The 27,895-nt window shown below is 63.1% G+C and overlaps 1 protein-coding gene and 1 pseudogene across 2 annotated transcripts; both read right to left on the bottom strand.

Annotated features, from left to right (window-relative positions):
* Positions 1-19: 19 nt before the first annotated feature.
* On the bottom strand, positions 20-23,184 carry CDH15 (cadherin 15). Of its 2 annotated transcripts, none has more exons than XM_016930410.4 (14): positions 23,037-23,184; positions 15,382-15,540; positions 14,601-14,756; positions 10,877-11,021; positions 9,159-9,319; positions 7,137-7,265; positions 6,408-6,593; positions 4,682-4,935; positions 3,717-3,859; positions 3,295-3,534; positions 2,760-2,999; positions 1,888-2,024; positions 1,581-1,739; positions 20-631 (listed from the first exon to the last, which is right to left on the bottom strand). In XM_016930410.4, exons 1-14 carry the CDS (start codon positions 23,076-23,078, stop codon positions 431-433), a joined length of 2,352 nt encoding a protein of 783 aa, XP_016785899.1. In that variant the 5' UTR covers positions 23,079-23,184; the 3' UTR covers positions 20-430. The 2 variants fall into 2 exon arrangements, with proteins under 2 accessions (XP_016785899.1, XP_054525594.1); XM_054669619.2 differs by having other exon boundaries at positions 338-631; positions 1,888-2,084; positions 23,037-23,152.
* Positions 23,185-25,857: 2,673 nt separating this feature from the next.
* On the bottom strand, positions 25,858-26,735 carry LOC134808836 (uncharacterized; annotated as a pseudogene).
* Between the last annotated feature and the right edge of the window lie 1,160 nt (positions 26,736-27,895).

Here is a 27,895-nt window from a genome sequence, read left to right as displayed (position 1 = left end):
TGCATGAAAGAGACTAGCACGTTTTTCATTCAGATTTACCCAGGAGGTTGCTGTCTTTCATACAAAGATGAGGTCCCCTGGTAGGAGGCAAAGGTGGGACTAGGGAGGTGACCCGCATGGGGCCGATGGAGAGAAACGCTTCCCACCCCGGCAGGAAGGGGCCTCTTCCTGGCCGCCCCATCCACACTCAGGTTCTGCCCCCAGACTTGGGCCCTCGCCTACAGGAAGGAGGCTGCCCCAGGCCCAGGGGGGTCGGGCCCAGTGACCTCAGGCTGCCTCAGCAGGGGCCCTCACGGCCACGAGGCCAGGGAGTGGCATGTCCAGTTGTGCCCCAGGGTCAGGCTGTCCGGCCTCTGTGTCTGGGTAGCAGTGCCCCAGGAGAAAGACCCTCCCTGGCCCGGTGGTCCCATCTGGCCCCTTACTCCAACCCTCACGGGTGCCCGTACATGTCTGCCAGCCGGGCGAAGCGGGGCCCCCAGTCTCTGAGGTAGTCGTAGTCCTGGTCCTCATCGCCCTGGCTGGACAGGATGGAGCTCAGGGTCCCCGCCACCGAGCCATCACCCTCGTAGTCATAGATGAGGGCTGTGTCGTAAGGCGGCACACTGGGGTCACTATCTGCAGCCTCCAAGCCCTGTAAAGAGGCCCGGAGAGCTCAAGACACAGGGAGGGGCCAGCGGGTGCCCCACCGCCGTGGCCACAGCCCAGGGCAAAGTCAGCTCAAGGCACGGGCTCAGGAAGGGGAAGCTGCCCACGTCCGGGGGCGAGGTCTGAGGGGAGGCAAAGCGTCCTGAGGGCACAGCAGCAGGGTTGTGAAGAGGGTGCCACGGACTACCCCCTTCCTCAGGATTAGGCCAGCGGCCAGCCCGTCCCCCGGGGCTCTGCCCTGCCCCAGCAAGGTGGGAAGGGGTTGCTCCCCATCACCCTGGTCTCTTCGTCCCCGTGGGCCTTGTCCACTCAAGGCAGAACTGGAGCCTCCTGGACACCCCCATCCGCAGAACGGCCCGCCCGCCTTTCGGAGGCTCTGTCTGCATGTCCGTCCTCTCAGCTCGTGGGGACACACGCTCCTAACCGGGGGTGTACACCTTTGCTGGGGGCTTTCTCTGAGCCAGGTGCTACAAGTGCAGACAGGCACAGAGAAGGGTTCCCTGTGCGCCCCACACCCCAGATTCCCCGTGTTCACATTCACCCTGTGGATGGCAGGGAATCATTAACGCTGTGTCCAGAGGGTCTTCTATGGAGGCCCTGATTCCGCTGAGAGCCACCAAAGCCCAGGGGATGCTCCCGGGGCTCCCCCACCCCCTCCATGGTGGACACGGGGCAGTGGATGGGTCTGTGGCCATCGCCACTCCATCTGTGCAAAGACCCGCGTCGTGGGTGGAGGCTGAGGGCCCAGTTTGGACGGTGGCAGCGGGGCTTCCACACTCCCGCCTGCACACCATCTTCCTCTGCGGTGCTCTGGGACGGCCCATTAAGTGCATGCAGGCGCCGGTTCTTGCATGCATGTGCAGGTGTGTACATGTGCATGTGTGTGTGCACCTGTGCGTGCCTGTGTGTACTGGGGTGTCCCCAGGAGCACCTACATCATTGATGAAGTCGGCGATGTCCAGGGGGCTGGTGGGCAGCACTCGGGGTGGCTGGGGGTGCAGGCGGCCCTGCGGGGCATCTCTGCGAAGTGGCGGCGGTCCCAGAGGCAGGCTCAGCGCTGTCGGGTGACGCAGCTGGCTGATGTCATAGGCGTCCTGTGGGCGAGGAGGTGGAACAGAGCCAGGCATCCCTCGGGTGGCCCTGGTGGAGGTCTCAGGTACAGGCTCCTGGCCAGCTTGTTGTAAGAAGGCCCGCGACCTGGGTTCCTTGGGGACGCCTCCCCACCCACACCTGCCTCCTCACCTGGTCCTCCTCCCCGCCTCCCTGCTCATCGTAGTTGAGGACATTGTCTCGAAGGTCGTCCTGGGGGCCGTGCAGCAGCCCCTTGCCCCGCGACTGCTTCCGGAACCGCGCCCGGAGTGCCACGAGCAGGACCAGTACTGGGGAATGAGGGGACGCAGGCTGGGGCCAGGCACAGGGCGCGACTTCAGGGGGCCGGGCTGCGAAGGAGGTGGGAGGATGGGGCGGGGCGGGGCAAGGCTGGTAAGCAGGGGTGGGGTTGAGGGGGCGGAGCTTGGGGAAAGGGCGTGTCTGGCATGGAGGAGCCGGGGTTGGGGAGGAAGCGGCGAGGTTAGGGAGGAGGGGGCGGGGTTGTGGAGGAGGGAGCTTGGCTGGTAAGGAGAGGCCGGCTTGGGGAAGAGGCGTGGCTGGCAATGAGGGGGCGGGGTTGGCGAGCAGGGGGCGGGTTGGGTGGAAGCGGCGTGGCTGGTAATGAGTGGGTGGTGTTGGGGAGGAGGTGGAACTGGGGAGGAAGGGGCGTGGCTGGTAATGAGGGGGCGGGGTTAGGGAGGAGGTGGAACTGGGGAGGAAGGGGCGTGGCTGCTAATGAGGGGGCGGGGTTAGGGAGGAGGCGGAGCTGGGGAGGAAGCGGCGTGGCTGGTAATGAGGGGGCGGGGTTAGGGAGGAGGCGGAGCTGGGGAGGAAGCGGCGTGGCTGGTAATGAGGGGGCGGGGTTAGGGAGGAGGTGGAACTGGGGAGGAAGGGGCGTGGCTGGTAATGAGGGGGCGGGGTTAGGGAGGAGGCGGAGCTGGGGAGGAAGCGGCGTGGCTGGTTAGCAGGGGACGGCCTGGGGAGGAGGGTCCGAGGGTCCAGCTGGAGGTGGGGCGCTCACTCACCCAGCAGCAGGAGGGCGCTGGCCAGCACGATGACCAGTGCGCCCAGGCTGAGGCCTGTGGCCCCCGCCAGCAGCGCTGCGGCCCCCGGCAGGCAGACGCCGTCCTGGCCGCAGCGGCACACGGTCACGTTCAGAGGCTGCTCGCGCTGCTGGGGCGGCTGCCCCGAGTCCCGGAGCAGCAGGCTGAGGCGGTGCAGGCCTTCGGGGACGTGGTGTCGCGGCCGCAGGCGCGCGTGGCTCACTGCGGAGGGCGCCTGTGGTGAGCGAGGGCCTCCCGAGGCCGCCCCCACTTCGCCTGCCCTCCTCGCGCCGAGACAGGGTGGGGATCCCGAGATCCTGGGCCTGGGTCCCCCCCACCCCCACCGTCCTCTGGGCACAATGAGTAACCCTGCCCCACGGGAGGATGCAGTGGTGGGGGGGGTGACGGGAGGGGACCTGTTGCAGGACCACGGGTTTGCATGCCCCTCGCCCTCCTGCCCCTGTGGGGGTGGGGGGAGCGTGGGGATGGGGGGAGCGCGGCGGTGAGGGGAGCGCACCGTTGACCTGGCTGAGGCTCCAGTTCCGGCCGAGCTCTGGGAGCCTGGGGCTCAGCTGGAAGTGGAAGGGGGCCCCGTGGGGGGGCAGGTCCTCATCCGTGGCGCCCAAGAGGAGGCCTGGGCCTTGGTGTGGCTCGCTGCACAGGCTGCCCGGCGGCAGCGGGGCCAGCACGGGTGCATGGTCGTTCACCTCCAGAATCTCGATGGACAGGGTGCCGGTGGCGGTGCGGGGCTGGGAGGCTGCGGGCGAAGAGGCCACAGCTTAGTGACCCCAACACCCCAGCCTGCCCCACCAGTCGGCTCAGAGCGGGTGCACAGCTCTGAGCCCCCGGGCGACATGGGCAGAGCCCTCGGACACTGGCAGGGGTGCTCAGCCGGGACAAGGCCAGGTCAGGGAGCCCCAAGCCGGTGGCGCCGCTCACCGTCATCCTGGGCCAGGACGATGGCTCTGTACCAGCCGCCCTTGAGGAAGGGGGACGCCGGGCTGAGCACGCGCTGGGTCTGGATCCGGCCAGTGGCTGCGTCCACTTGCAGCCAGTCTTCCGGGTCGTAGTCCTTGGAGTAGCTGATGCAGGGGAGGGGAAGAGTGGGATCTGAGTTTACCCCAGGGCCCCACAGGTGTGGTCAGGTATGGGTGTGTGACATGCACTGCACACACACAGGCACACACATACCACATGCATGCACACATGCACACAACATACACACACAGCCTTACATGCCACATGCATGCACACACCACATACACATACATGGGCATGCACAGCACACACACATGCACATATATACACATAGACACTCCCCCACACCTTGCACATACCACCCCCCACACACCTATACACCACACACATGTACCACACATGTGCACACACATATGCACATACACATGTACACACAACCCATGTGAATATGATGGGAGCTGCAGTCACCAGCACCTTCTGTGAGGTGAGGAAACTGAGGCTCAGGGAGGGCAGGCGAGCTGTCCAGGGCGCTGAGACAATTGTGTGGCAACCTAGTTAAGCCTCAGTTGGTGCTGGCCCTTCCCGGGCCCCGTGGACACAGACAGGGATACACAGGGCCAGGCTTGGAGTGAAATGAGATGTGAACGGCCAGTCCCTTGGGAGCAAGGGCCTCCTGGGATGGACACGGCTGGCAGGGACAGACTGGCGTGCACAGGCTGGAGTTGGGCCTGCCCTAGGGGGTGAGGTCACCCCAACATGCACACACGGGCATGCTCGGGACTCAAGACCCTCCAGACCTTCAGGAACCCACACAGCAAATGGCCCCTACACCCTCTGACCCTCAGAGCCCAGGGGTCAGGGGCACCTGAAGCAGGAATGGGGCCGTTAGCCTCCTCTACCTCTCCCAGGGCCTCAGGAGCCCCCACCTGAGCCTCTGCAGCTGCTCTGTGTCAGGGTCCCGGGCAGAGAAGGTGGCCACCAGAGTGCCTGGGGGTGCCCCCTCTGCTAGGCTGGTCCGAAGTGGGTTCTCCTGGAACACGGGGGGCTCGTTGGTGTCCTGCACATGCACGCGGACCTTGGCCTGGCCCCGCTCAGCCCTGAGGGCAGCCGCCTGCAGTGGGGCCTCATTCTGCACTGACACTTTGAGTTCGTAGTGTTCACAGCTCTCATAGTCCAGGGCCTGAGGGAAGGAAGCACAGCCCGTCATCCGCCCAACGCAAGTGTGGGCACCCGAGGGTGGGTGCCATGGGGGAGCCACTCCTTGGGTCTGTCCAGAGCGCCTGTACTTTCCTTCTGCCCCTTTTTAACCTTGAAAAAACAAATTATGCAGGACAAGAAGGCACAAATAATATTATTAAAATGCTGGTTGTGTGTGGTGGTGGTTGGGGAGCAGCCCAGGGTTCAAGCACCTACTCCGCAGGTATTTCAGCGAGGGCCATTGGGGGATGGCGCCAGCCCCTGCAGTCACTTGATTTTAAATAAAGGAGATCGTCCTGGGTGATGTGGGTTGGCTTTATCCACTCAGGTGAAGGCTTTGAGAGCAAAACTGCATTTTCTCTGCCTCTAAACTGCTGCATCGGCTCCGGCCTGTGGTCTGCACGTTAGACCTGCCCAGCCAGACCCCAGCACCGCATGAGCCAATTTCTTGCAGTAAACCTCTTACTGTGTCAGTATCTAAATACATCCACATCTACACATGTGGACATATCTGTGCATGTGTCTCCTATGGCCTCTTTCTCCGGTAGAACCAGGACTGACAGAGGTGTGCAGCTGTGTTTTTGTACATGGATTCCCTATGAAAGGAGGAAGGCTGGACAGAGCAGAGTGGTGTAGGGTGTCCCCTGCCTCTGGCCCTCAAGCCCCATGGGTAGCATGGCCTGGGACCCAGTCCTCAGGCTGGGGGGCTCCATGCCCTCCCCCACTCTCTCTCACCCAAGGACGAACACAAGGTCCCAGCTGGTCAGAGGATGTGAACCTGCCAGGAAGGGGCTCAGACCCCAGCGTGGGCATCTGTGTGTGGGCATCTGTGTGTGGGCATGTGTATGTGCCAGCATCTGTGTGTGCTGGCATCTGTGTGCGGGCATCTGTGTGTGCCGGCATCTGTGTGTGGGCACCTGTGCGTGGGCACCTGTGTGTGGGCATCTGCGTGTGGGCATCTGTGTGTGCCGGCATCTGTGCATGGGCATCTGTGTGTGGGCACCTGTGCGTGGGCATCTGTGTGTGGGCATCTGTGTGTGCCAGCATCTGTGTGTGCCGGCATGTGTGTGTGCCAGCATCTGTGTGTGCCGGCATGTGTGTGTGCCAGCATCTGTGTGTGCCGGCATGTGTGTGTGCCAGCATCTGTGTGTGGGCACCTGTGTGTGGGCATCTGTGTGTGGGCATCTGTGTGTGCCGGCATCTGTGTGTGGGCACCTGTGCGTGGGCACCAGTGCGTGGGCACCTGTGCGTGGGCATCTGTGTGTGGGCATCTGTGTGTGCCAGCATCTGTGTGTGCCGGCATGTGTGTGTGCCAGCATCTGTGTGTGCCGGCATGTGTGTGTGCCAGCATCTGTGTGTGGGCATCTGTGTGTGCCGGCATCTCTGTGTGCCGGCATCTGTGTGTGTCGGCATCTGTGTGTGCCGGCATCTGTGTGCCAGCCGGGGGCCGCTCACCTTCACAATGGACAGAACACCCTCGTTGGTCTTGGGGTCCGTGCGGATGGTGAACTGCCCATCGGGGTCGCCTTCCAGGATGGTGAACCTGGCCACCCAGTTGGGGGAGCCTGGCAGGTCCCTGTCCTCCACTTCCAGGCGTCCCACATCCACTCCGCTGACGGCCTCTGTGGCCTCCATGAAGAACTGGGGGGGGGGATCCCAGCCCCAGTTACCAGCAGGGCTGGGGGGACAGCATGGGTGGGGCCCTCAGGGCCCTCAGCCCACCCTCCCCTCCCACCCTCCCTCCTGCCTCCCAGCAGGAACACCCTCCCTTGCTCCTGTTGAAGCTGCTCCCCACCCACTGGGTGTCCTCAGGTTTGTCTGTTTTGTGAGTCACTGTCCCCCAGGTGCCCCCATGGTCCTCCCCTGTGGGCTCAGCTTCGTGCTCCCTTCCCATACAGCAAAGGCCGGAGGGAGACTTGCTCCCCGATGCTAGAGGGCCTCAGAGGGTCCCACGGGCTGCTTCTCCCCAAGGGCCTCTCTCCCAACTCTGACTCCATTCACACACTGCCACGCAGCACCCCGGGGCCCCTCCAGCTTGGGCTTCCACCCGCCCACGCGGAGTTCCTTCTCCAAAGCACACCATCCTCCTGCCCCATCATGAAGCCCGCTGCCTTCTGCAGGAGCCCAAGAAGGGAAGGCAGCTCTAAGCAGGGGCTACTTTCGAGGGAGGGACAGCAGCAGCACCTCATCCCTGGTGAACTCGGGGGCATTGTCATTGATGTCATCAAGGGTGATGATGGCTGAGGCAGTGGCTGTGAGGCCGTCTCCAGACATGTCCGCCACCTGCAGGGTCAGATTGTACACCGCGACCACCTGGGGATGTGGGGCACAGGGTCAGAAGATGAGGGCCCAGGTGGGGCACATGGGGACTGGTCAGGGGTGGGAGCCAGGCCACCTGGCCAGCTCAGTTCCTACGGGAGCGCCCAGTGGGTGTTGAAGACCCCACGTGGCCCGGAGAATCCTGCCCCGATCCTAAGTGCATGGGGCTGTGATGCTGCCCTAGCCTATGGCACTGGATAAGCATTTACAGAACACCTACTGTGCACTGGGTAAGCGTTTACAGAGCACCTACTGTGCGCTGGGTAAGCGTTTACAGAGCACCTACTCTGCGCTGGGTAAGCGTTTGCAGAGCACCTATTCTGTGCTGGGTAAGCGTTTACAGAGCACCTATTCTGTCCTGGGTAAGCGTTTACAGAGCACCTACTGTGTGCTGGGTGTTTACAGAGCACCTACTGTGCGCTGGGTAAGCGTTTACAGAGCACCTACTGTGCGCTGGGTAAGCGTTTACAGAGCACCTACTCTCTCTGGGTAAGCGTTTGCAGAGCACCTATTCTGTGCTGGGTAAGCGTTTACAGAGCACCTATTCTGTCCTGGGTAAGCGTTTACAGAGCACCTACTGTGTGCTGGGTGTTTACAGAGCACCTACTGTGCGCTGGGTAAGCGTTTACAGAGCACCTACTGTGTGCTAGGTAAGCGTTTACAGAGCACCTTCTGTGCGCTGGGTAAGCGTTTACAGAGCACCTACTGTGTGCTAGGTAAGCGTTTACAGAGCACCTACTGTGTGCTGGGTAAGCGTTTACAGAGCACCTTCTGTGCGCTGGGTGTTCACAGAGCACCTACTGTGAGCTGGGTAAGCGTTTACAGAGCACCTACTGTGTGCTGGGTGTTTACAGAGCACCTACTGTGCGCTGGGTAAGCGTTTACAGAGCACCTACTGTGTGCTGGGTAAGCGTTTACAGAGCACCTACTGTGCGCTGGGTAAGCGTTTACAGAGCACCTACTCTGCGCTGGGTAAGCGTTTACAGAGCACCTACTGTGTGCTGGGTGTTCACAGAGCACCTACTGTGTGCTGGGTAAGCGTTTACAGAGCACCTACTGTGTGCTAGGTAAGCGTTTACAGAGCACCTACTCTGTACTGGGTAAGTGTTTACAGAGCACCTTCTGTGCGCTGGGTAAGCGTTTACAGAGCACCTACTGTGTGCTGGGTAAGTGTTTACAGAGCACCACTGTGTGCTGGGTGTTTACAGAGCACCTACTGTGCGCTGGGTAAGCATTTACAGAGCACCTACTGTGCGCTGGGTAAGCGTTTACAGAGCACCTACTCTGCGCTGGGTAAGCGTTTACAGAGCACCTACTGTGCACTGGGTGTTTACAGAGCACCTACTGTGCGCTGGGTAAGCATTTACAGAGCACCTACTGTGTGCTGGGCACCTAGCACACCAGTGAGCTTGGGTCCCTGCCCTGGGGAACCGTGGTTAGTGGCAGGAACAGAAATGGACAAAGACCACGTAACAGTGTAACCAGGAGGGCTTCCTAGAAGAGCTGACTCAAGGGGGGTCTTCCGGGAGCACAGAAGTCCGACAGCAAGGGGCAACAGGGGCCCTGACAGAAGGAGTTAGTTACTTACCAGCGGGGAGCCGTTGCCATGAGGCTGAGAGGGGCGGGGCTGCTTGGGGAGCCCTGCCCTGTGCCGGGCCCCTCACGCTCTACTTGCACCAGACCCCTCCCACCCGGGCCAGCGCGGCTCCTGTCTGCGCATCAGTGGGTTCACCCCATGCCGTCTCCTCAGGAGCCAGGGCCACTGCAAGCTTTGCAGCGACGGCAGGGACAGGAGCGTCTGGGGTGGGCAGGCTGGGGGCAGAGGGACCCACAGGAGATGGGCTGCCCTGGCCGTGCGGGTGTGGAGCTGCCGGGGCACCACCTCACCTCGCGGTCCAGCCCCACTTGCACTGTGCGGATCTCTCCTGTGAGCTCGTCGATGCTGAAGAGCTCGGGGCTGCCCTGCTGCAGGATGGAGAACCGCAGCGCTGCGTTGTCCGTCTCGGGGTCGTCGGCATCTGTGGCCTCTGCCCTGGTCACATAGGTGCCTGGGAAGCACAGGGAGGCGTGAGGGCCAACGTCCACAGGGCCGATGGGCTGGGGGCATTGTGAGGGGCGCGGGGGCACCTCCTGTGCACAGGCTCCCCGGTTCCAGCACGGCTGACCCCAGATGGGGCAGTCAGTCCATGCTGCTGTTTGCGTCACCGAGGTGGCCAGCATGCGGCAACCCCCGAGTCCAGATGCTTCCCGCTGCCCCTGAAGCCCACCGTGCTGTGTCCAGGCCACCTATGTGGTCGAAGCCTTTTGCCCGGCTTGTGCTGTTTATGGGGTCGGAGCACAGGAGCATTGGATGCGACCTGGGTCAGGTGCTGGCTCCTGGGCCTGCCCAGTGCAGGGGCTAAGGGCGCTGGGTCAGATTGGGCTAGCTAGCGGGGGCCTCCAGGAGCTGCTGGCATCCAGGGTGACAGAGGATGCATGGGCAGGCTGAACAGAGGACACACGGGCAGGATAAAACAGAGGACGTACGGGCAGGATAAGACAGAGGATGCAAGGGCAGGATAAAACAGAGGACGCACGGGCAGGATAAGACAGAGGACACAGGGGCAGGCTGGGCAGAGGACGCAGGGGCAGGATAAAACAGAGGACGCACGGGCAGGATAAGACAGAGGATGCAAGGGCAGGATAAAATAGAGGACGCACGGGCAGGCTGGGTGCAGGACACACGACAGCCGAGCAGAGGACGCACACTGTGTCTGTGTAGGCCAGAGCCCCCGCCCCACCTGCTGTGGGAAGCGGTACTCACGAAGGTGCCGCTAGAGGGGCCACATGTGGCAGGACCAGGTTTCACCTCCCCCCATTTCCCTCTCCTGAGATTTAGGCCTGACCCCTCTGGCAGCTCAGGTGGACTTAGCCACCGAGGTGGGGTGGGAAGGATGGGCTTTGGGCCACCCTGGGAAGCAGTTCCTGGCCGGCTGTGACTTCCCCCCGGGACAGCTGGAGCTAGGACGTGCTGTCTGTCACCTGGGGCAGAATGAGGCGCGGAGGCCACTGCCACAGACACGGGAAGGAAACTGAGGCGGGATATGAGCCTCCAAGCCTGAGCCTGGGCCAGGCCTGGCCACAGTCCTTGGTACCCTCAGACACGAGGGGGCCTGTGCCTTTCCGCCAGGTCTTTACCACGGGCCCCCAGGGAGGTGGGAGCGAGTCCCCGTGGCTGGAGCTTACAGGTCAGCCTGGGTTTAGGGTGAATCACAACCTAGAGATGCCTGTGGGTGCTCTGGACCCCATGTGAGTACAGGGTGAGGATGGAGTGTGCCTGGCTCCAGATGGCCCCCTGAGCAGGAGGGAGAAGTCATTTGCTTTTGGGGGAGAACAAGACCCCTGAAAAACCTCCACTCCCAGGCTCAGATTTTTGGGTTTGAAATTTATGTTGGAATGGGAAGTGGCAGGAGTTGACCTGTGGAAACGGACCTGCCTCGGAGACTTGTTTACTTATTTTTAGACTCTCTGAGGGGCCTCTGGAATTCTTGCTTAAGGGAAATCCTGGACTTCACAGAGCCCTTCCTTGTAGCCCCTCCCGGCCCGGGGCTGTGGTCCTGTCTCACCTGGGACTGCACCCTCCAGCACGCGGCCAGTGAACGCCTCCTGCAGGAAGGCTGGCCGGTTGTCATTCTGATCCACAACTACAATCTCCAGGTCCGTGGGGTCCTCCAGGGTGGATCCTCCCAGGTCCAGGGCAAACGCTCTTAGCTGTTCAAACATAGAGCAAGGGCTGGCTCTGTGGCCCCCAAATTTCTGTGGCTCCCGTTAGGGCCATGCGAAAGAGACAGCACGTTCAGACTTTGTCTCCAGCTGGAAACACCAGCTTAAACAGGCGAGAAATAGCACAGGGTGGGGCATCTGTCACAGTGACTGAGGACGTCCCTGCACGGGAGCCACCTTCCCTTAGCAGACAGGGCAGGTGCCACTTTCCCTGCTTGCCTTGGCAGCCAGGAAGCTCACAGCTTCATGTGTGACTAAAGTAAGGCTCTCAGAGGGTTCCTAATCTCTCTCCCTCTCTCTCTGTGGTCTTTGTTCCTCCTGAAGTTATTTTTTTGTTTTTTGTTTTTTTTTTTTGAGACAGAGTTTCACTCTTGTTGCCCAGGCTGGAGTCCAATGGCGAGATCTCAGCTCACTGCAACCTCTGCCTCCTGGGTTCAAGCGATTCTCCTGCCTCAGCCTCCCAAGTAGCTGGGATTACAGGTGCACGTCACCACGCCCAGCGAATTTTTTGTATTTTTAGTAGAAATGAGGTTTCATCATGTTAGCCAGGCTGGTCTCAAACTCCTGATGTCAGGTGATACGCCTCGGCCTCCCAAAGTGCTGGGATTAAAGGGGTGAGCCACTGCGCCTGGCCTCCTCCTGAAGTTTAATTCCCCTGTGCACATGACATTTTAAACTGCCTCCCACCCTTTCGGAGAATGGGCACAATTACCGTTTCCAAGTGAGAAATACTCTCTAATAACTTTTGATGTAAGGGATCCAAGGACTGGTTCTCAAAGTCTAAAGGAGGATTTGGGGCAAATAAAAGGAAATTTTGCTTCCTGCAGAGGCAAAGGCAGGAAGCGTCCTTTCCCCACATCAAGTACAAAATTACTTTTCTTTTTTTTACCTTTTGAGATGGTGTCTCGCTCTGTTGCCCAGGCTGGAGTGCAGTGGTGTGATCTTGGCTCACTGCAACCTCCACTTCCTGGGTTCAAGTGATTCTCCTGCCTCAGCCTCCCAACTAGCTGGGATTACAGGTGTGTGCCACCACACCCGGCTAATTTTTTGTATTTTTAGTAGAGATGGGGTTTTGCCATGTTGGCCAGACTGGTCTCAAACTCCTGACCTCAGGTGATCCACCCGCCTCGGCCTCCCAAAGTGCTCGGATTACAAGCATGAGCCATTGTGCCCAGCCCAAAATGACATTTTGGAGAGGGCAGGCTGGGGGAGGACAGGCTGGGAGAGGGCAGGCTGGGGGAGGGTAGGCTGGGGGAGGGCAGGCTGGGGGAGGACAGGCTCGGGGAGGGCAGGCTGGGAGAGGGCAGGCTTGGGGAGGGCAGGCTGGGAGAGGGCAGGCTGGGGGAGGGCAGGCTGGGGGAGGGCAGGCTGGGGGAGGGCAGGCTGGGGGAGGGCAGGCTGGGGGAGGGCAGGCTGGGGGAGGGCAGGCTGGGAGAGGGCAGGCTGGGAGAGGGCAGGCTGGGGGAGGGCAGGCTGGGGGAGGGGAGGCTGGGGGAGGGCAGGCTGGGGGAGGGCAGGCTGGGGGAGGGCAGGCTGGGGGAGGGGAGGCTGGGGGAGGGCAGGCTGGGGGAGGGCAGGCTGGGGGAGGGCAGGCTGGGGGAGGGCAGGCTGGGGGAGGGCAGGCTGGGAGAGGGCAGGCTTGGGGAGGGCAGGCTGGGGGAGGGCAGGCTGGGGGAGGACAGGCTGGGGGTGGGCAGGTGCCTGAAGGGAGTGCAGACGGGGTTCTGGTTTTCTGGGCTCTAGGGCTTGCTCCCACTGCCCTTTTTCTTCTTCTTCTTCTTTCTTCTTCTCCTCCTCTTCCTCCTCCTCTTCTTCTTTCTTCTTCTTTTTTTTTTTTTTGAGACAGAGTCTCACTCTGTCACCAGGCTGGAGTGCAGTGGCGAGGTCTCAGCTCACTTCAACCTTCGCCTCCCGGGTTCAAGCGATTCTCCTGCCTCAGCCTCCTGAGTAGCTGGGACTACAGGTGCCCGCTAGAATGCCCAGCTAACTTTTGTATTTTTTAGTAGAGACGGGGTTTCACCATGTTAGCCAGGATGGTCTCGATCTCTTGACCTCATGATCTGCCTGCCTTGGCCTCCCAAACTGCTGGGATTACAGGCGTGAGCCACCGCACCCGGTCCTCTTTTCTTCTTTTTTTTTTGAGAGAGGGTCTTCCTCTGTCACCTAGGCTGGAGCGCAGCGGCGCAATCACGGCGCACGGCAGTGTCTTCCTCTGTCACCTAGGCTGGAGCGCAGCGGCGCAATCATGGCGCACGGCAGTGTCTTCCTCTGTCACCTAGGCTGGAGCGCAGCGGCGCAATCACGGCGCACGGCAGTGTCAACCTCTCGGGGGATCCTCCCACCTCAGCCTTCCAAGTAGCTGGGACCACAGGCACGCAGCAACACCGCTGGCTAATTTATTTTACCATTTTATCTTTTGTTGAGACAAGGCCTCACTTTGATGCCCAGCCTGGTCTTGAACTATTGGCTTCAAGCGATCCTCTGCCTCGGCCTCCCGAAGTGCTGGGATTGTGTGAGCCACTGCGCCCGGCGCTCACTGCCCCTTCTCTGAGAATCCCAGCCCCCAAGGGGCATCAGTGGTTTCTTCCCTGACTAACCCCACTGCCCAGAACAGTGGCGGCCACTGGGATCAACATTATTTTGGGGCCAGGTGTGGTGGCTCACGCCTGTAATCCTAGCACTTTGGGAGGCCAACATGGTGAAACCCCATCTCTACTAAAAATACAAAAATTAACTGGGCATGGTGGTGGAGCCTGTAATCCCAGATACTCAGGAGGCTGAAGCAGGAGAATTGCTTGAACTGGGGAGGTAGAGATTGCAATCAGCTGAGATTGTGCCACTGCACTCCAGCCTGGGCGGTAGAGTGAAGCTCCATCTCAAAAAAGAAAAAAAAAAAAAAAAAAAAAGGTCAGGCGCGGTGGCTCACGCCTATAATCCCAGCACTTTGGGAGGCCGAGGCGGGCCAAGGTCAGGAGATCGAGACCATCCTGGCTAACACGGTGAAATCCCGTCTCTACTAAAAATACAAACAATTAGCCGGGCATGGTGGCGGGGGCCTGTAGTCCCAGCTACTCGGGAGACTGAGGCAGGAGAATGGCGTGAACCCGTGAGGCGGAGCTTGCAGTGAGCCGAGATCGTGCCACTGCACTCCAGCCTGGGCGACAGAGCGAGACCCCATCTCAAAAACAAAAAACAAAAACAACACTATTTAGAGATTCTTCACGACACTCCTGAGCTCCCAGGACCAGTGTGTTGCTGGCTGTGGTTGAGCCACAGAAGCTACAGCAGCTGCAGCATGCTCCTCCCTGGCAGAACCAAGCCGCTCCTCCACGGGACCTCTGTCTGCCCTCCAGTTAAATGGGCACATAACCCTAAACAGTTGCCTCCTCCGGCTGCAGGGCCTCGGTCCCAAACCCCTGTACCTGCCCCCTCACTTAAGGGTGCCTGGATCTTGCAGTCTGGCCTGAAGCCCACCGAGCGGGGAGGAGAAGCCTGGTGGGGAGGAGGGGCACTGGCTTCCCACCAGGCCTGCTTGAGGGGCACAGGTCGGACCACGCAGCTCCGCACCCTGAAGCGATCAGTCTTCTCGCGGTCCAGCATGGCATTGAGGAAGACCTTCCCTGTGAACTTGTCGATAGAGAAGACGCCCCGGGGCTCCTCGTCCACGCCGGGTCCCTGGATGCTGTAGATGACGCTGCCCAGCTGCTGCTTGTCCGACTTGATCTGTGGGGCAGGAAATGGGGTTGGGGAGAGCTGCTCCGGGCGGGGGCCTCTGCCCTCTCTGCAGCCCCTCAGGCCCCTCCCCGGCTGACAGCAGGGCAGGTCTAAGTCTCCTAGGACTGGAGGACGGATCCTGGTACCCAATGAGGAGCTGGGCTGGGCTGGGGAGAGCTCAGCCTGTGGCCCCAAGGGTGCCCCGTCTTGCAGCCTCATTTCAGGCTCAGCTCCTGGTGTCCTCAGGGCCCTGGTCTCTGGGGTGATTTTGGGTACGTGAAGCTGAGGCCCACGCAAGGCAGTTCACCTTCACCTCCATCTACTCAGCGTCGGCGAACACGCACACAAAAATCACGCCCGAGCGTGCAGCCTAACATGGAGCATGTCTACCCCAGGCGCATGTGGGGTGGGAGCAGCTCTGGACTCCCCTGCGGCCTGGGGCAATGTGGAGGGTTTGAGCCCTGCTGTAGACCCAGGTTGGAAGCCCAGAGCCCTGGCAAGGTGGGCGAGTCCTGCCTCACCTCTGTCCTGAAATGGGGCCCCGCTGGCTCCCAGGAGACCTTTAGAGAATGAGGGAGGCCCACTGGGGACCAGCCTACCCCTTTCTCCCCTCCTGCCCCCTCCACCTGCTCACCTGAACCAGGGGGTAGGGGAGACGCTTGTGGTTCTCGGATACGCTGATCGGGGGGATGACCCAGGCCCTCCGCACGCGGCTCAGGGCAGGCGCCCGGCGCCAGGGGTACAGGGTGGTGGGCCTCCTCCATCCAGGAACCCCCAAAGACAGAAAGAGGCTCTGCAACAAAGACAGATGCATCCCACAGTACCGTCTCCCGGAGCCCTGGGCGGCAGCGTGCAGCTGGGAGCTGTGGGTGGTGAGGAGGCCACGGGGCGCAGTGTTTCCCTCAGCCCACGGGTCGGTGCCCATTGGCGCAAGGTGGCTTCCACACACGGGGCCGCGTAGCACAAGGGCAAAGGCACGTGAGCCCCGCCCCCGTCGGACTGAGCTGGGGCCTTGGTGGCCACACCCCAAGTACTGGCCCTCAAAGCCCCCATCCTGCTGCCCCCGAGTCTCCTACTGGGCCCACTCAGCAGCCAGGCTCTCTGCAGCCCCTGGCGAGTACATGTGGCTGCTGGGAGGTAGCGCTAGGGTTCCAGGCCTCTGGCTGGGAGGGACACCTGAGATTCACGCGGCGGGGACACAGCCTCACCCCAGGTGCCAGGGTACCGGTGCACACGGAAAGCCCCTGGGCCAGCCAGGGCTGGGGAGAGCGTGGGGTCCTGACACGGAATGACCCCAAGAAGCCAGTGGCGGTGCCTGTGGGCACAGTGGGCTGGCTGTGGAGGGTCCGGGGGAGCGGCAGGGGAGGTGCCTGCAGGAAAGTGCCCGTCCCCCTCCACCTCTCCAGGCTGCTTTGTGGGAACGGAACCCCGGGATGCGAGAGTTCAGCTCCAGTCCATCAAGAGCAGCTGGAGATGTATCCGTAATTCATACAGCGGCCCCCAACTGGACTGTGCTGTGTGGCTGAACCGGCCTGCAGCTGCTGCTGGTCTGTCAGGTCCCACCAGGTCAGGGCTGGGCAGCCAACGCTGGTGGTGCGGGTTCCTGAGACTGACTGGGCAGGGGCCAGGGCTGCCTCGGTGGGGCTGGGTGGGGTGGGGCTTGTTGTGGCTGCACAGCCAAGAGGGACATGGCTGGGGACAGAGGGGCAGCCCCACCCCCAGCCTCACTCTTCTTCTCCCAGAACAGGGTACCTCGGTAAAGTCTTCATCTCTTCACCCCAATACTTCAGCCGCTGGGACCCTGGTGTGCCCATCTCCTCCTCTCCCACATCAGGGGCTGGGACGCACTGTTTGTAATGCACACGGGAAGCCCAGGTGCTCGGGGATGGGGCCTGGGCAGAGTGTGGGGTACAGAGGGAGATGCTGTGCACCCCACCCTACTCCAGGGCCGGGATGACCCTCAGGCCGGTAAAGACCCCAAAGTGGAGGTGGCTGCCCCCAAATTCTCCCGAGGTCCTGACGGTCAGCAACTTTTGTGACCACAGATAGCCCCACACCCACCCCTCAGATGGGGAAACTGAGGCCTAGAGAAGGGACTCAAGTCCAAGAGCCAGGTGGAGAGGGGCACTCGTAGTGAACCCAAAAGCACATCCTGAATTTTCTGGTTTTAAAAATGGGGTCACCGTACCCAGCTCCTAGCCTGGGCCTTGGGCCTCCCTCCTGGGGTGCCCGGCCCCACCTTGGTCAAAGGGAAGCTTAGAGACGGTGGGTCCTGCCTGTCGTGGGATGCCCAGGACACCTGTGCTTGGGACCCCCGAGCCTGGGGAGTCAGTGTTTCTGGGTGGGCTGCATGGCTCTTCCTGAAAGACCCCTGACCCTAAAGCACAGCCTGGGGGAAGCTGCCGCAGCTGACAGGACATGGCTCTGGGCTGACCCCACTCGGCTCGGCACGGACATGGGGGTCACCCTCGAGCTCCCCGGACAGGCTGATGCCTGGTGCAGCTCGTTGGGGCACAGAGTCTGCCTGAACTCGGTGAGGGCAGCAGGGGCCAGGGCTGGGGGAGAGGCAGGGGAGAGGGAGATGAGGGAGGAGGAAACAGGGCTGCCCTCTCCCATCCCCTGTGCCCTCTCCCCGTCCCCTGTGCCCCGGGCCTGGCTAGGAGCTGTCTGTGCCTCCCTAGTCCTGGGGGTCGCCAGGCTCCCGGCCTTTCTCTTGGGTGACCCTCCTCCCCGGAGGCCCCCTCCCACCCAACAGCGCTCTCCTAGCTGCCAGAATGTTCTAGATTTTCACCATCCAAGACCCACAGGCCACATGGGGCTGCTGAGCTCTTGAAATGTGCCTGGCAAAAGTGAGGAGCTGTGTTCCCCTTTCACCTCATTGTGGTTAAGGCCCCATGTGTGGCCAGCACCCAGCACCACATGCCCAGCGCTCACAGCCCCAATCAGCCTTGGCGAGGGTACCCCGACCTTCCCAGCCCCCCACTGCAGGGCTGTGGGGGTGAGAGACCCGAGGCCCTTCCCGCCCCCCACCGGCACCACGTGTAGTGAGGGTGTGGCGTCTGCATCGTCCCAGTGACAAGAGCTACACAGGAAGATGCTGAGTTAGGGTGGGCAGGGTGGGAAGCTTCCAGGACCCCGTGGCCAGGGTTGTGGTGGGGGTGGCAGCAGCTCCCCAAGGAACAGACCCTAACGCAGAGACGGGGCAGCCTCCTGCACCACCCGGCTGGGAGGGGACAGAGACCCCCTACCCCGTGCCATGCTCTCTGGGGCACCCCCACCCAGGACAAGCCCTCAGGCTGCTGGGCTGCCATGTGGGGCAGGGGGACGGGTGGGAGGTGCTGGGGGTCCCAGGCAGGTGATGGGGAGTCTGGGAGCAGAGCAGACCCCAAACATCACCCACCACACACAAACTCCTCGGCTCCCCTTTCAGACAGGGCCCCCATCTTAATATCGTCTTCACGGCCTGCTCCTGAGCTCCTTCATCTGGACAGCAGGTGGGCTGGGGTCTAGGGAGGCTCACGGGACGCCCCAGCCGGCACCAGGTCCTGTGCCTACTACAGAGGTGTGCCGGCCACGCCACACCAACACCTAGAACAGCTCCCCACATTGTGCGAGCGGAGGGAGCACCGAGTTGGCCCTGGTGAGCGGGACCCTGCGTGGGAGGCCTCACCCAGCTCCCCGCTGGAAGGGGGCACCTGCTCCAGGCAGGGTGGGGCCCCATGAAATGGAGCACTGAGAACTGGGGGGTCAGAGCTGGGCCAGCCGGGCCGCCCCTCCCCCTGCAAAACCACAGGTGTCGACGGCTACTCTGACCACCACGCCCCTGCTGGCTCCGAGGCCGCCCGCTCTCCTCAGCCCCGTGCCAACGCCTCACCCTCCAGTGCCGCCTGCTCCTGCTGGCTTTGCCGAGACTTCAGTCTAGGCAGGGGCCGGGACGTGGGGGCAGGTGGCCTTGAGAGGAGGCAGCGGCTGGGGGCTGGTAAGTCTGAGTGGGTGGGGGCCGGGAAGGAGATGTTGGCATGGCCAGGAAGCCTGTCAGGCTGAACCCCCATTAGGCTTGGCCTCTGTCCTCCACCACCGGCCGCTTACCCTGTGTGGACGAGCAAGGCCCAGGCTGCCCATCTGCCCACCCTGAGATGGGGCACTGGGGCCTCTCGCTCTGACTGTGTCCTGTGCCCAGGGCTGGCCCAGGGCACAGAGGTCCCCACAGGCAGCGGCAGCAGTCTCCAAACCAGGCCACCTTCCCTGGGATTCTTGGTCCTCGGCCAGCAGGACCTGAGTCCCCTCCTCCATGGCCTCCTGGGAGTCCAGAGAGTAGCAAACGCTTTGGCAGGAAGCAGGGAGAGGATGGGGTGGGGGTTCCTCAGGCTCCCAGGCAGGGAACCCTGCCGGGGAAGCTCTCTGCCAGCTGACAGATGGCGGCCCTGGCCTCGGAGCCTGCCAGCACCCACAGAGCACAAGCCACTTCCAGGGCAGGGCAGCTCCTGCCAAGTGGAAACCTGCCTGCCCAGCGTGGGGCCTTCATCAGCCTCGGTGGGCACAGGGTCTGTTTCCGGCCCTGGCTGGGCAGCTTTGCACCTCCCTCTCCCCCTCCCCTTTGGTCCTCCCAACCCCCCGGGAGCCTGTGGTGGTCCCTTCACCTCCCAGCTCTGGGCAGTGAGGTTCAGAGAGCCTGAGGCATTTGCTCAAAGCCACACAGACAGAGCCAGGAGTCACGTGGGGTCTGAGACCCAGATTAGGCTCTGAACCGCATGCTCTGAAGGAAATCCAGCCACAGAGCCACACCGGCCTTGGGCTAGGCCTGGGCATGGGGCAGGGAGACCCCAGGCTCTAGGAACCCCACATGGCTGAGGTGGAGGGGCCACCCCCACCCGGGCAGACGTTTCCATCCCCTCCCTGCCCAGCTGCCACCAAACCTGGGCCAGCCCTGTTCACCCACCCTCCAGCTGCCTCCACCGGAGACCCTCCAGTCACGCTGGGCCGGGTGTGGTCAAGCCAGAGGCTGGGAGTCCTGGGCCCAGGCCTGTCCACAGCCTGAGTTCACCAGGTCACAGCGGCCACAGAGCCTTGGCAGGGCTCACTTGCCCAGATCACGGCCGATGTGGGTGTGGGTGAGCAGGCTGGCCACGGCCCACTTCCGGCTCTCGGGGACGTTCTCAAAGCTGGCTCTTTGTCCTCCCACCCCATCCCCGTCCCAGAAGACGTGGCCAGTGGAGGGAGGGCCTGGGAGCCGTCTTGGGGAGATCGGGACATCCGGTGCCCAGGACAAAGCCACATCAACGCAGCCAGCCCACAGCCCTGCACCTGGGGTAGGGGACGCAAGCACCCTGGGAGGTGGATTTTGTGGACACTCGTCCACTCCTCTCTGTCCCCCACCCAAGCCAGGCAAGACCCATGGACATTAGTGACCTGCTTCCCCACAGGGGGTCCCCAATGACACCCCCAAGCTCATCCTCGACCGGACCCTTAGCCAAGAGCCTGGAGGGAACCACCTCGAAGCCCTTGAGACGTCTGGGGCCACCGCCCTGCAGCCAAGCTCCTGGGACTTAACGCCTCTCTTGGGGTCTGCTCCTAGCCTGACACTCAACCCCAAAGGGCTGCTGTGTAAGAAAGCTCCGCACACACTGGGCGCTTGCTACAGTTTACAAACACCACTGCGAGGTGGGAATGGGGTTTACGAACACCACTGCGAGGCGGGAATGAGGAGCGGTTCTGGGGCCGACCTTGCACTCCTGCTCCCCCGATTTTCCAAGGAAGGGTGCTACGAGATTCTAGGAACACGCTTGGTGGCGTGTGGGTGGGTTTGCCTGGGAAGAGAGTGTGAAGGCCCCTCAAGCTTCTCAGGCTTCAACCCCTCCCCCAGGCTGGAATCTGGGGCCACCCCGTTCCTGGATGGCCAGGCATGCCAGGAATGGCCCCAGCTGTTGGCCTGGCCCAGAGCGGCTGGAGCATCTTCCCTGGGCCCCACCCTCTCTAGCTGCTGCGGGCTTCAGAGAAGGGATGTGGAAGAAGAGGCATGGAGGCAGCTGTCCCCTCCAAAGCACGGTGTCTGGGGCTGTCCTTCCACTGTGGGAAGAACAGTGGCCTGGGAGCCACTTCCCTTCTTGGCCTTGGTCACAGTCACCCGAGCTAAGAGCCCCTGCCTGGCCCCCAGGGTGCTGCTGACTGTCTCCCAGAGACCAAGGGGCTCCCAAAACCCAGATGCAGAAGTGGGGCCCTTCCCAGCAGGCTGGGGTTCTCCGTGAGTCAAGTGTGCTGCCCCAGACCTCAGCCGCCTCCCAGCTGGGGTGGGGTCCCAGGTGTAGAACCAGCAACTAGGGATGGTGTAGGTGCAGCAGGGCTGAGAGGGGCCAGTTCTGAAGACACCCTCCGGGTGGGGCTGAGTGAGCTCAGCAATCAGAGGTGGCCCGAGCAGGGGAGCAACCCCTCACTTGGAGAAGGCCCTGATGGGCCCACGCTGCCTGCCTGGGGGCTCACCAGGAGGCGGCCCAGGATCCCAAGGCTGCCCAGGAGAGCACACAGTCCTGAAAGCTGAGCTGGTGGGGGAGGGGCAGGCAGGGTCCTGACACTGACATATTTTGCCTCACAGTGGAGTGAATTTGAGCCTTGGCGATAGTCCCCTTGCCATCTGGCCCCCACCTCCACCACCTCCCCCAGCCTCCAGCTGTCGGGGGAGGGGGCTGTTGTCCCCCAGCCCTGGGCGAGAAAAGAAGGGACAGTGAGAGGGGAGGCTTCTGAGGAGGGAGAGGTCCTGCCTGCCTCCCCACCTGCCACAGAGCCCCCTGGGGCCTTTTGAAAGGCAGACACTCCCAAATCCAAAGGAAGAGGTCTGGAGGAATGTTTTCACAGGCGCCAGCCTCCCCACCACCATGCCCCGGGTTGGGGTGCCAGGGAAGAAACGCTGTCCCCAGAGCAGGTGGGGAAGGGCCCTGGAGGCATGGAGCCCCCCAGCCTGCGCTCCCCGGCAGAGGGCTGAGGGGTGGAGGGCCGGGGGGTGAGCACGCATGCTGAGCCACTGTCTCCCCCAACCACTGTCTCCAGATGGGGGAGTGGGGGATGGCAGGAGCCGTGGTGCCCCTCAGGGGCAGCTGCTGGAGGGTCTCGCTGGCCAGGCGCCTGGTCAGCTGCCAAGGGCTGAAATTGGAGCCAGCTGGAGCTGGGAGGCCTGTGGGAATGAGGGGACTCAGGAAGCCCCTTCAGTGGGGGCTGGGAAAGGAGTGGCTTCCCTTACTCACTGTGTCCAGCACTCCCTGACCACCCCAGGACCACAAGAGCAATGAATACTGCGAGCACCGCTAAGCCCTTTATGTGCATTCTCTCTCGAATTGGCCAGAGAGAGGCTGCCCTCTTGTACCCAGTGACGTCCCAACCACAGCCGGCCGCGCCCCAGCCCAGCCCAGTCCCTGGGGGCTGAAGCCACTGAGGCCACATCCTCCATGTCTAGGTCCCCCTAGGGTGTGAGGAGACGTGGCTCCAGCTAGGCAGTACCCATGGCGGGTGTGGGGGGCTGAGGCCTGTGCTTCCTTCCACACTGGCTTGCTCCCACGTTGGAGAGACCACGGTGCCAGCAGTCCAGAGAAGATTTTTAGGGGCGGAGTCCAGCAGCCTCTGGGGGCTGGGCCCCCAGGCCTGATCACCCCAGGCAGCTGCGGCAGGGTCCCAGGTGAAGCCCAGGAACAGAGCCCCCAGGGCTGCCACACGCCACTCTGCAAGGCCCTGTGTGTTGGGACCTGGCTCGGGCTGGGCCCTCCCAATCGAGAAGTAGCCGTGAGGGTGAGTTCCTGGGGGCAGGGCCTGCAGCCACCCCTGCTGGCCAGGAACTTGGGGTGGGGGGTTTGGACATCACCCAAGACTAGCCAGGGGTCCTGTGCCCACTGCAGGGAGTCCCTATGGAAACCTGGCCCCCAGCCCCCCAGAGAGGGGCACTCCTGCCGCTCCCACCTCTCTCTGCTCCACTCAAGACTGGCAACCCCCAGACCCTGGCAGGGGTTCCTCCAAAGAGAGGGCACGGCTACCTGGGTGGCCCCTGCCTGGGGTCCCTGACCCCAGCAGCACTCTGCAGTCCTGGGGGTGATTCCACCAGGTGGAGTGTTTGGTTACACTCACTCCCCACAACCCCTGGGGTGCTGCCCCCAGCCCAGGGACCCACCCGGGGCCACTCAGCTCACAGGCCCCCAAAGGCGACCAGGGCCAGTGGTTCTGGGGGAGACCCGTGCGGCTGCAGTTGAAGACACTGTCCCGCAGGGTCGAGGGAGGCAGCGGGGACCCCCGCAGGTGCCGATGCCTTACCTGGGCCAACAGCCCGAGGACGAGGAGGAACGCGGCGTCCATCGGGGCCGAGGCGGGAGCCGGGCCGGAGTGCACCCGCGACCCGAAGGAGCGCGTCCAGGCTGAGTGACAGCGCAAGTGCGCGGGGCGGGCCAGGGCCAGAGACAGCACGTGTGAGGGGGGCGGGGAGGGGGCGGGGCAAGGGCTGAGTGACAGCACGAAGGAGGCCTCTGACGGGCCGAGGGCCGGCCTGGGCAGGGCTAAGGCTGAGTGACAGCGTGTGGGCAGGCGGGTGGGGCGGAGCCTCTGGCGAGCTAGGGCGGGGCCGCAGGCTGAGTGACAGCCCGTGTGCGAGTGGGGCAGGCGGGGCGGGGCCGCGGCCGAGGGCTGAGTGACAGCGCAGGTGCGCCTGCGGGGCGGTGACCGCACGAGACTGGTGGGGCGGAGCCAGAGGAGGATGGGGCGGGCGGGGCGGGGCCGAGGGCTGAGTGACGCCTTGTGAGAGTGCGGGGTGGGGCCGGGGTGGGGCCGGGGTGGGGCCGGGGCGGGGCCGGGGCGGGGCCGGGGCGGGGCCGAGGGCTGAGTGATAGCTTGTGCGGGGCTCCTGCGGGCAGGGCCAGGGCTAGGTCGGAGATACCCCGGCTTGCTGCGTCGGGAGCAGAGCCAGAGGCCAGGCTGTGGGGAAGGCAGGGTAGGTGCGCCCGGGTCAGGGACCAGCTGGGATTCCTGGCTTCTTCATTTCCTGCTCCTTGGGCCCGGCTCGCCTCTGCTCCAGGGCGTCTGCACTGTAGTCCCTGCCGGGGGACACCTCCTGAGCACTTCCTTGGGCCCCTCGCCTCTCTGGCTGCGTTTCCTGCGCCTCCCCGCATCCCACTGAACGCTAGGCCCACCCTCCACGCACCTCCTCGCGACCTCATTTTGCCCAGCTCCTATTCAGTATGGAACTGCTCTGGTTCACACGCCTCTGATACCAGCGTGGCTCGTAGGACACCCCCAATTCCCCCAGTCCACGCGCCTCCTCCAGCATCCCCTTGTTCCCCGAGGCCCCCTGCCTGGAGCACCTTCCTTCCTACAGAACTCCTTCTCATCATCCCTCAACACCCAAGGTCAACGCTGCCCCCTCCTGGAGCCTCCTTGCCACCTCGGCCAGAAGCCCTCCCTCCTGTTGACTGTGGCACCTGTTCTCCCCTTCGAGACCCCGCCCCCTGGGATGGCGTGGGTGTGGCTCAACACCTGCACAGGCCCAGCGCACGGTCAGGAAGGTCCTGGAGAGAGGGTGGAGGGGGCTGGAGGCAGGAGGACCCTTTCTTTTGAGCAGGCAGGGTGGGGAGTGGGGGTTGCTGACCAGCCCAGGGCCGGGCCGGGGAGCCCGTTCCTCTCTGTGATGGGAGCAGACCCGGTGCCTCTGCTCTCCTGTCGACGGTGGGTGGCTGTGCAGGTGCAGGCAGCATCTGTGCACTTGGCCTGCTTGAAAGGAGGCCAGGCTGCCCGGGAGGCTCAGGCCAGGACTGTCCCTAGCGCTCACTGCTCCAAGATGAGAGAGGGCAGGGAGTCCATCTCCAGACTGGGAGACCTCTGGGGCTGGGGTGTAGCCTGTTGGGGACCACCATCCTGCCTCTGTGGTCAGTGACCTCAAAATAGGGGTGGAGAAGCCCTCTGAGTGCTTTTGGTTTTCATCCTCACGGGACTAGTGCAGGGGTGAGGTAGAAGTGCTCGCCCTCCCCCCAGAAAGAGGTCTGGGGAGGCTGCGGTCTGCCAACCCCAGCTCCTCTCCGCTTCCACCCTGCACCCACCTCGCTTCAGCCACCTGCCTCCCACCCACCTCGGGGAGAAACGGAGGCCAAATCCCTCCTCCATGGGATGTGGGGGTCTCTAAAGGAAAGGCTAAGCTGGGCCAGGTCCTGGGTGAGCCCCAAATGCAGGGCGGGGCCAGGGAAGCAGCCGGCTTGACCACTGCGGGTGGGCATGCTCCCTGGCTGGCGGGCTATCCCCCAGGGGCAGGTGCCCCCAGCAAGGGACCCTGCTCCACATGCTCCCAGAGCAGCAGGAAGGTCAGGAGGCAGGAGCCTGGGTCCAGTTCCAGCTCGGAGCCTTGGGCTGGAGGTTCTCCCCCGTGCCTCAGTTTCTCCTTGTGTCAGAGGTAGGTGGCAGGGAAGAGCTGGGTACCCTGAGTCTGGAGGTCCTGTGCAGTGGGGGCAGGGGTACATTTTCGGCTGCAGGACCCTAGAAGAGCCCTTCTCTTTCCTGGTGGACCTGGAGACGCCGGACCCTCCCTCAGCACCCCAAGCCTCCAGCTAGGACCCCACTCTGGGCCTTCTCCTCCTTTTTCCAGAGTCTGCAGTCCTGAGCCTTTGGGACTCACCCCCATCACTCCTGCCCTCTGCCTTGCCCACCTCAACTCTCCACCTCGGGGGATGCGCCTCATGGGCATGGGGTGGGGGTGGGGCCGGCCGAGATGCAGAGGGGGCTCCCTGGTCCACAGCCTCAGTTCCCATCCTATTTCCTCTCCCCAGTATGAGGAACGGGGGGACAACAAACAGGGTCCCGGACCCCCCAGGATCCTTGCAGTCTTGGATGTCCCAGAGGTCCCCCCATCCCCCAGCCCTCGGCCGCTCCTCCCGACACCGCAGGCAGTGGTCCAGGGTGGGCTGAGGAATTTCCAACTTTCTCACGATAGATGCAGGCGGGTGCCGGTTTTCAGCTGGGACGCCATGGTGTCTGCTCTGGAGTGATTCTGTAATTGCACAGTGCAGTAACGGCACTTGACCCTCGATTATTAAATTGTATTTATGTAATTACAGTGTATAAATATACACGCACACCCCAACCACTAAGGGGCAGGCGTGATGCAGAACGCTGGGGTTGAGCAAGGTGGGCTGGACAGAGGCCCTGTGGAGGCCCAGGGCTTAGGCCAGACGCAGCCCCATTACCGGAGAGGCAGTGGGGGCTGGAGGGCAGGGGTTAGCAGCTGTGAAGGCGGCTCCTACCCAGGGTGTGGGGCGTGGAGGGCAGAAGGGTGATGTCCAGGGAGTTTGGGTGACACCCAGCACCAAGGGAGGGGACCCCGGTGTGAGGAGGCCCTGGTCTTGGTCTGGGGGCTGTGTCCATTCCAGACCTGACCTGAGGCTGGGGTGCCTGTGGCAGGGGCTCTGGGGGCTCGCTCTGCAGGTACCAACTGCTCCCTGAGGAGCCCCTGGGCAGGTGCCCCTGTCTGACAGGCAGGGCCTGAGGCTGGAGGAGGCCGGGGTGAGGAGACAAACACAGGTGGGCCCTGGCCTGGAGCCTGGTGTCGGCCATGGGCCATGCCCTTCCAACATTCTACTCTGGCCGGGAGGCCGCCAGGGTGCTGGGGTGAGGCCGACACCCAGTCCTGGGGCCGTCAGAGCACAGACCAGCCCATCTAGGCAGATGAAGGTCCCCATGGAGTGAGTGAGGGGTGGGGAGTGGATCCAGAAGGGCTGGGGCTACACCAGCCCCCACGGACCCTGAGCCCTAGCCTGAGTGCATGTGGCTGGCTCTGGGTAGTGGGCCCTGCAGAGGGACTTCCGCCCATAAGTTTCCTGTAAGTTTCCCCGGGACAGAGGAGATGCAGCTGGATCTCGGGGCGTGGAGGAAGCCAGGCAGTGTCTGTAGCTGGGGCCATCCTGGACCCCGCTGTGCTCCGGCTCTCTGGGCTCAGGGGTGACACTGCCCCCACATTCAGGCAGGCCACCAGCTGCCCCTGGCGGCCACAGGGGGTCAGTCCAGGTGGGCTCAGAGGAGCCCCATCAGGAATGGGGGTGCCGTTTTTGTTCAGAAGCCCCTGACCCCCCCTGCAACACACATGAAAAGAATATTCGAGAAGTCTGTTTAAAACATCTTGGGCATTCAAAACACACGGACAGACAGACAGACGGACATGTTAGACAGGAGGGGCTGCTGGTGGGGGCAGGGTGGTGCTGGCCCTCCTGAGGACCTGGGGACAGAAGTTCCCTGGAGACTGACGGTCAGTCCTGGCTCTACAGGGAGTTGGGCACAGAGGGGTCAGGGGATGGCGGGCCTGTCTGGGGCTCCCTGAGGGCTGTCCCTGACCTGGGGAAGTGGGGTCCTGTCCTGCCCGGCCACCCTGACACTGGTTTTGCGTCCCATCTCCCCACAGTGACAGAGGAGCCAACCAGGCACTGGCTCAAGGTGCAGCCGTAAGAGCTCGGGTGGGCTCAGGACTGGCGGGCTCAGGGATGGCGGGGTCAGGACTGGCGGGGTCAGGACTGGCGGGGTCAGGGCTGGTGGCCTGGTGGCCCATCACACCCGCCAGCCCCGGCAGGGGGCAGTGTGGCTCCAGGGATGCCAGTGGAGGCGGGTGGGGGAGGGGCAGCGGGCTCCTCCGATTGCTGGAGGGTGTTCAGGGCAGATCTGGGAGGGGGACGATGGGCCCTTCCCTGCTTCCGTCTCCACGCTGGACATGCCTGCCCCCTCCAGGCCGGCCCAGCACTGTCACCAAGTGTGGACGCCTTGACTTCCTGCCCTTGGAGCCCCAACCCAGGCAGGGATCAGGGAGGCCAGCGGCCAGGCATGCCCCAGGGGAGGGCTGCAAGTGTGGTCCACGCCCACCTCCCTTCCCCTGGCCCCGAGCACTGGGAAGGTGGGGGGCAGCTCATCTGAGGTCTCACCTGACGTTGGCCCTGAGACCACCTCAGCCTCCCCGATGGCTGAGGCGAAGGCGCAGGGGTGGCCAGGCCAGCCGGGACTCCTGAGGTCGGGCCAGGCCCCAGCAAGGCTGAGGCTGAGTGGGCGGAGCTGGCCACAGAGGTGGGGATGTGGGACAGCACTCTTGGGGGAACCAGAGAGCAGAGGTCACCAGGCTGCTCCCGATGCTCAGGCTTTCACAGGGATCCATAAGC

Source organism: Pan troglodytes, chromosome 18 (assembly GCF_028858775.2).
Source record: "Pan troglodytes isolate AG18354 chromosome 18, NHGRI_mPanTro3-v2.0_pri, whole genome shotgun sequence".
NCBI classification, from domain to species: domain Eukaryota; kingdom Metazoa; phylum Chordata; class Mammalia; order Primates; family Hominidae; genus Pan; species Pan troglodytes.
The sequence above is the reverse complement of the archived record's forward strand: the minus strand, read 5'-3'. Positions and strand labels throughout refer to the sequence as shown.

Excerpts from the sequence above, each read along its gene's own strand:
- CDH15 (XM_054669619.2), bottom strand. The coding sequence starts at position 23,078 with ATGGACGCCGCGTTCCTCCTCGTCCTCGGGCTGTTGGCCCAG. Across the intron at positions 3,860-4,681 it reads GAGCAGCTGCAGAGGCTCAG|CTACTCCAAGGACTACGACC; the intron begins GTGGGGGCTCCT and ends CCCCTGCATCAG. Across the intron at positions 632-1,580 it reads TCGCCGACTTCATCAATGAT|GGCTTGGAGGCTGCAGATAG; the intron begins GTAGGTGCTCCT and ends GCCTCTTTACAG.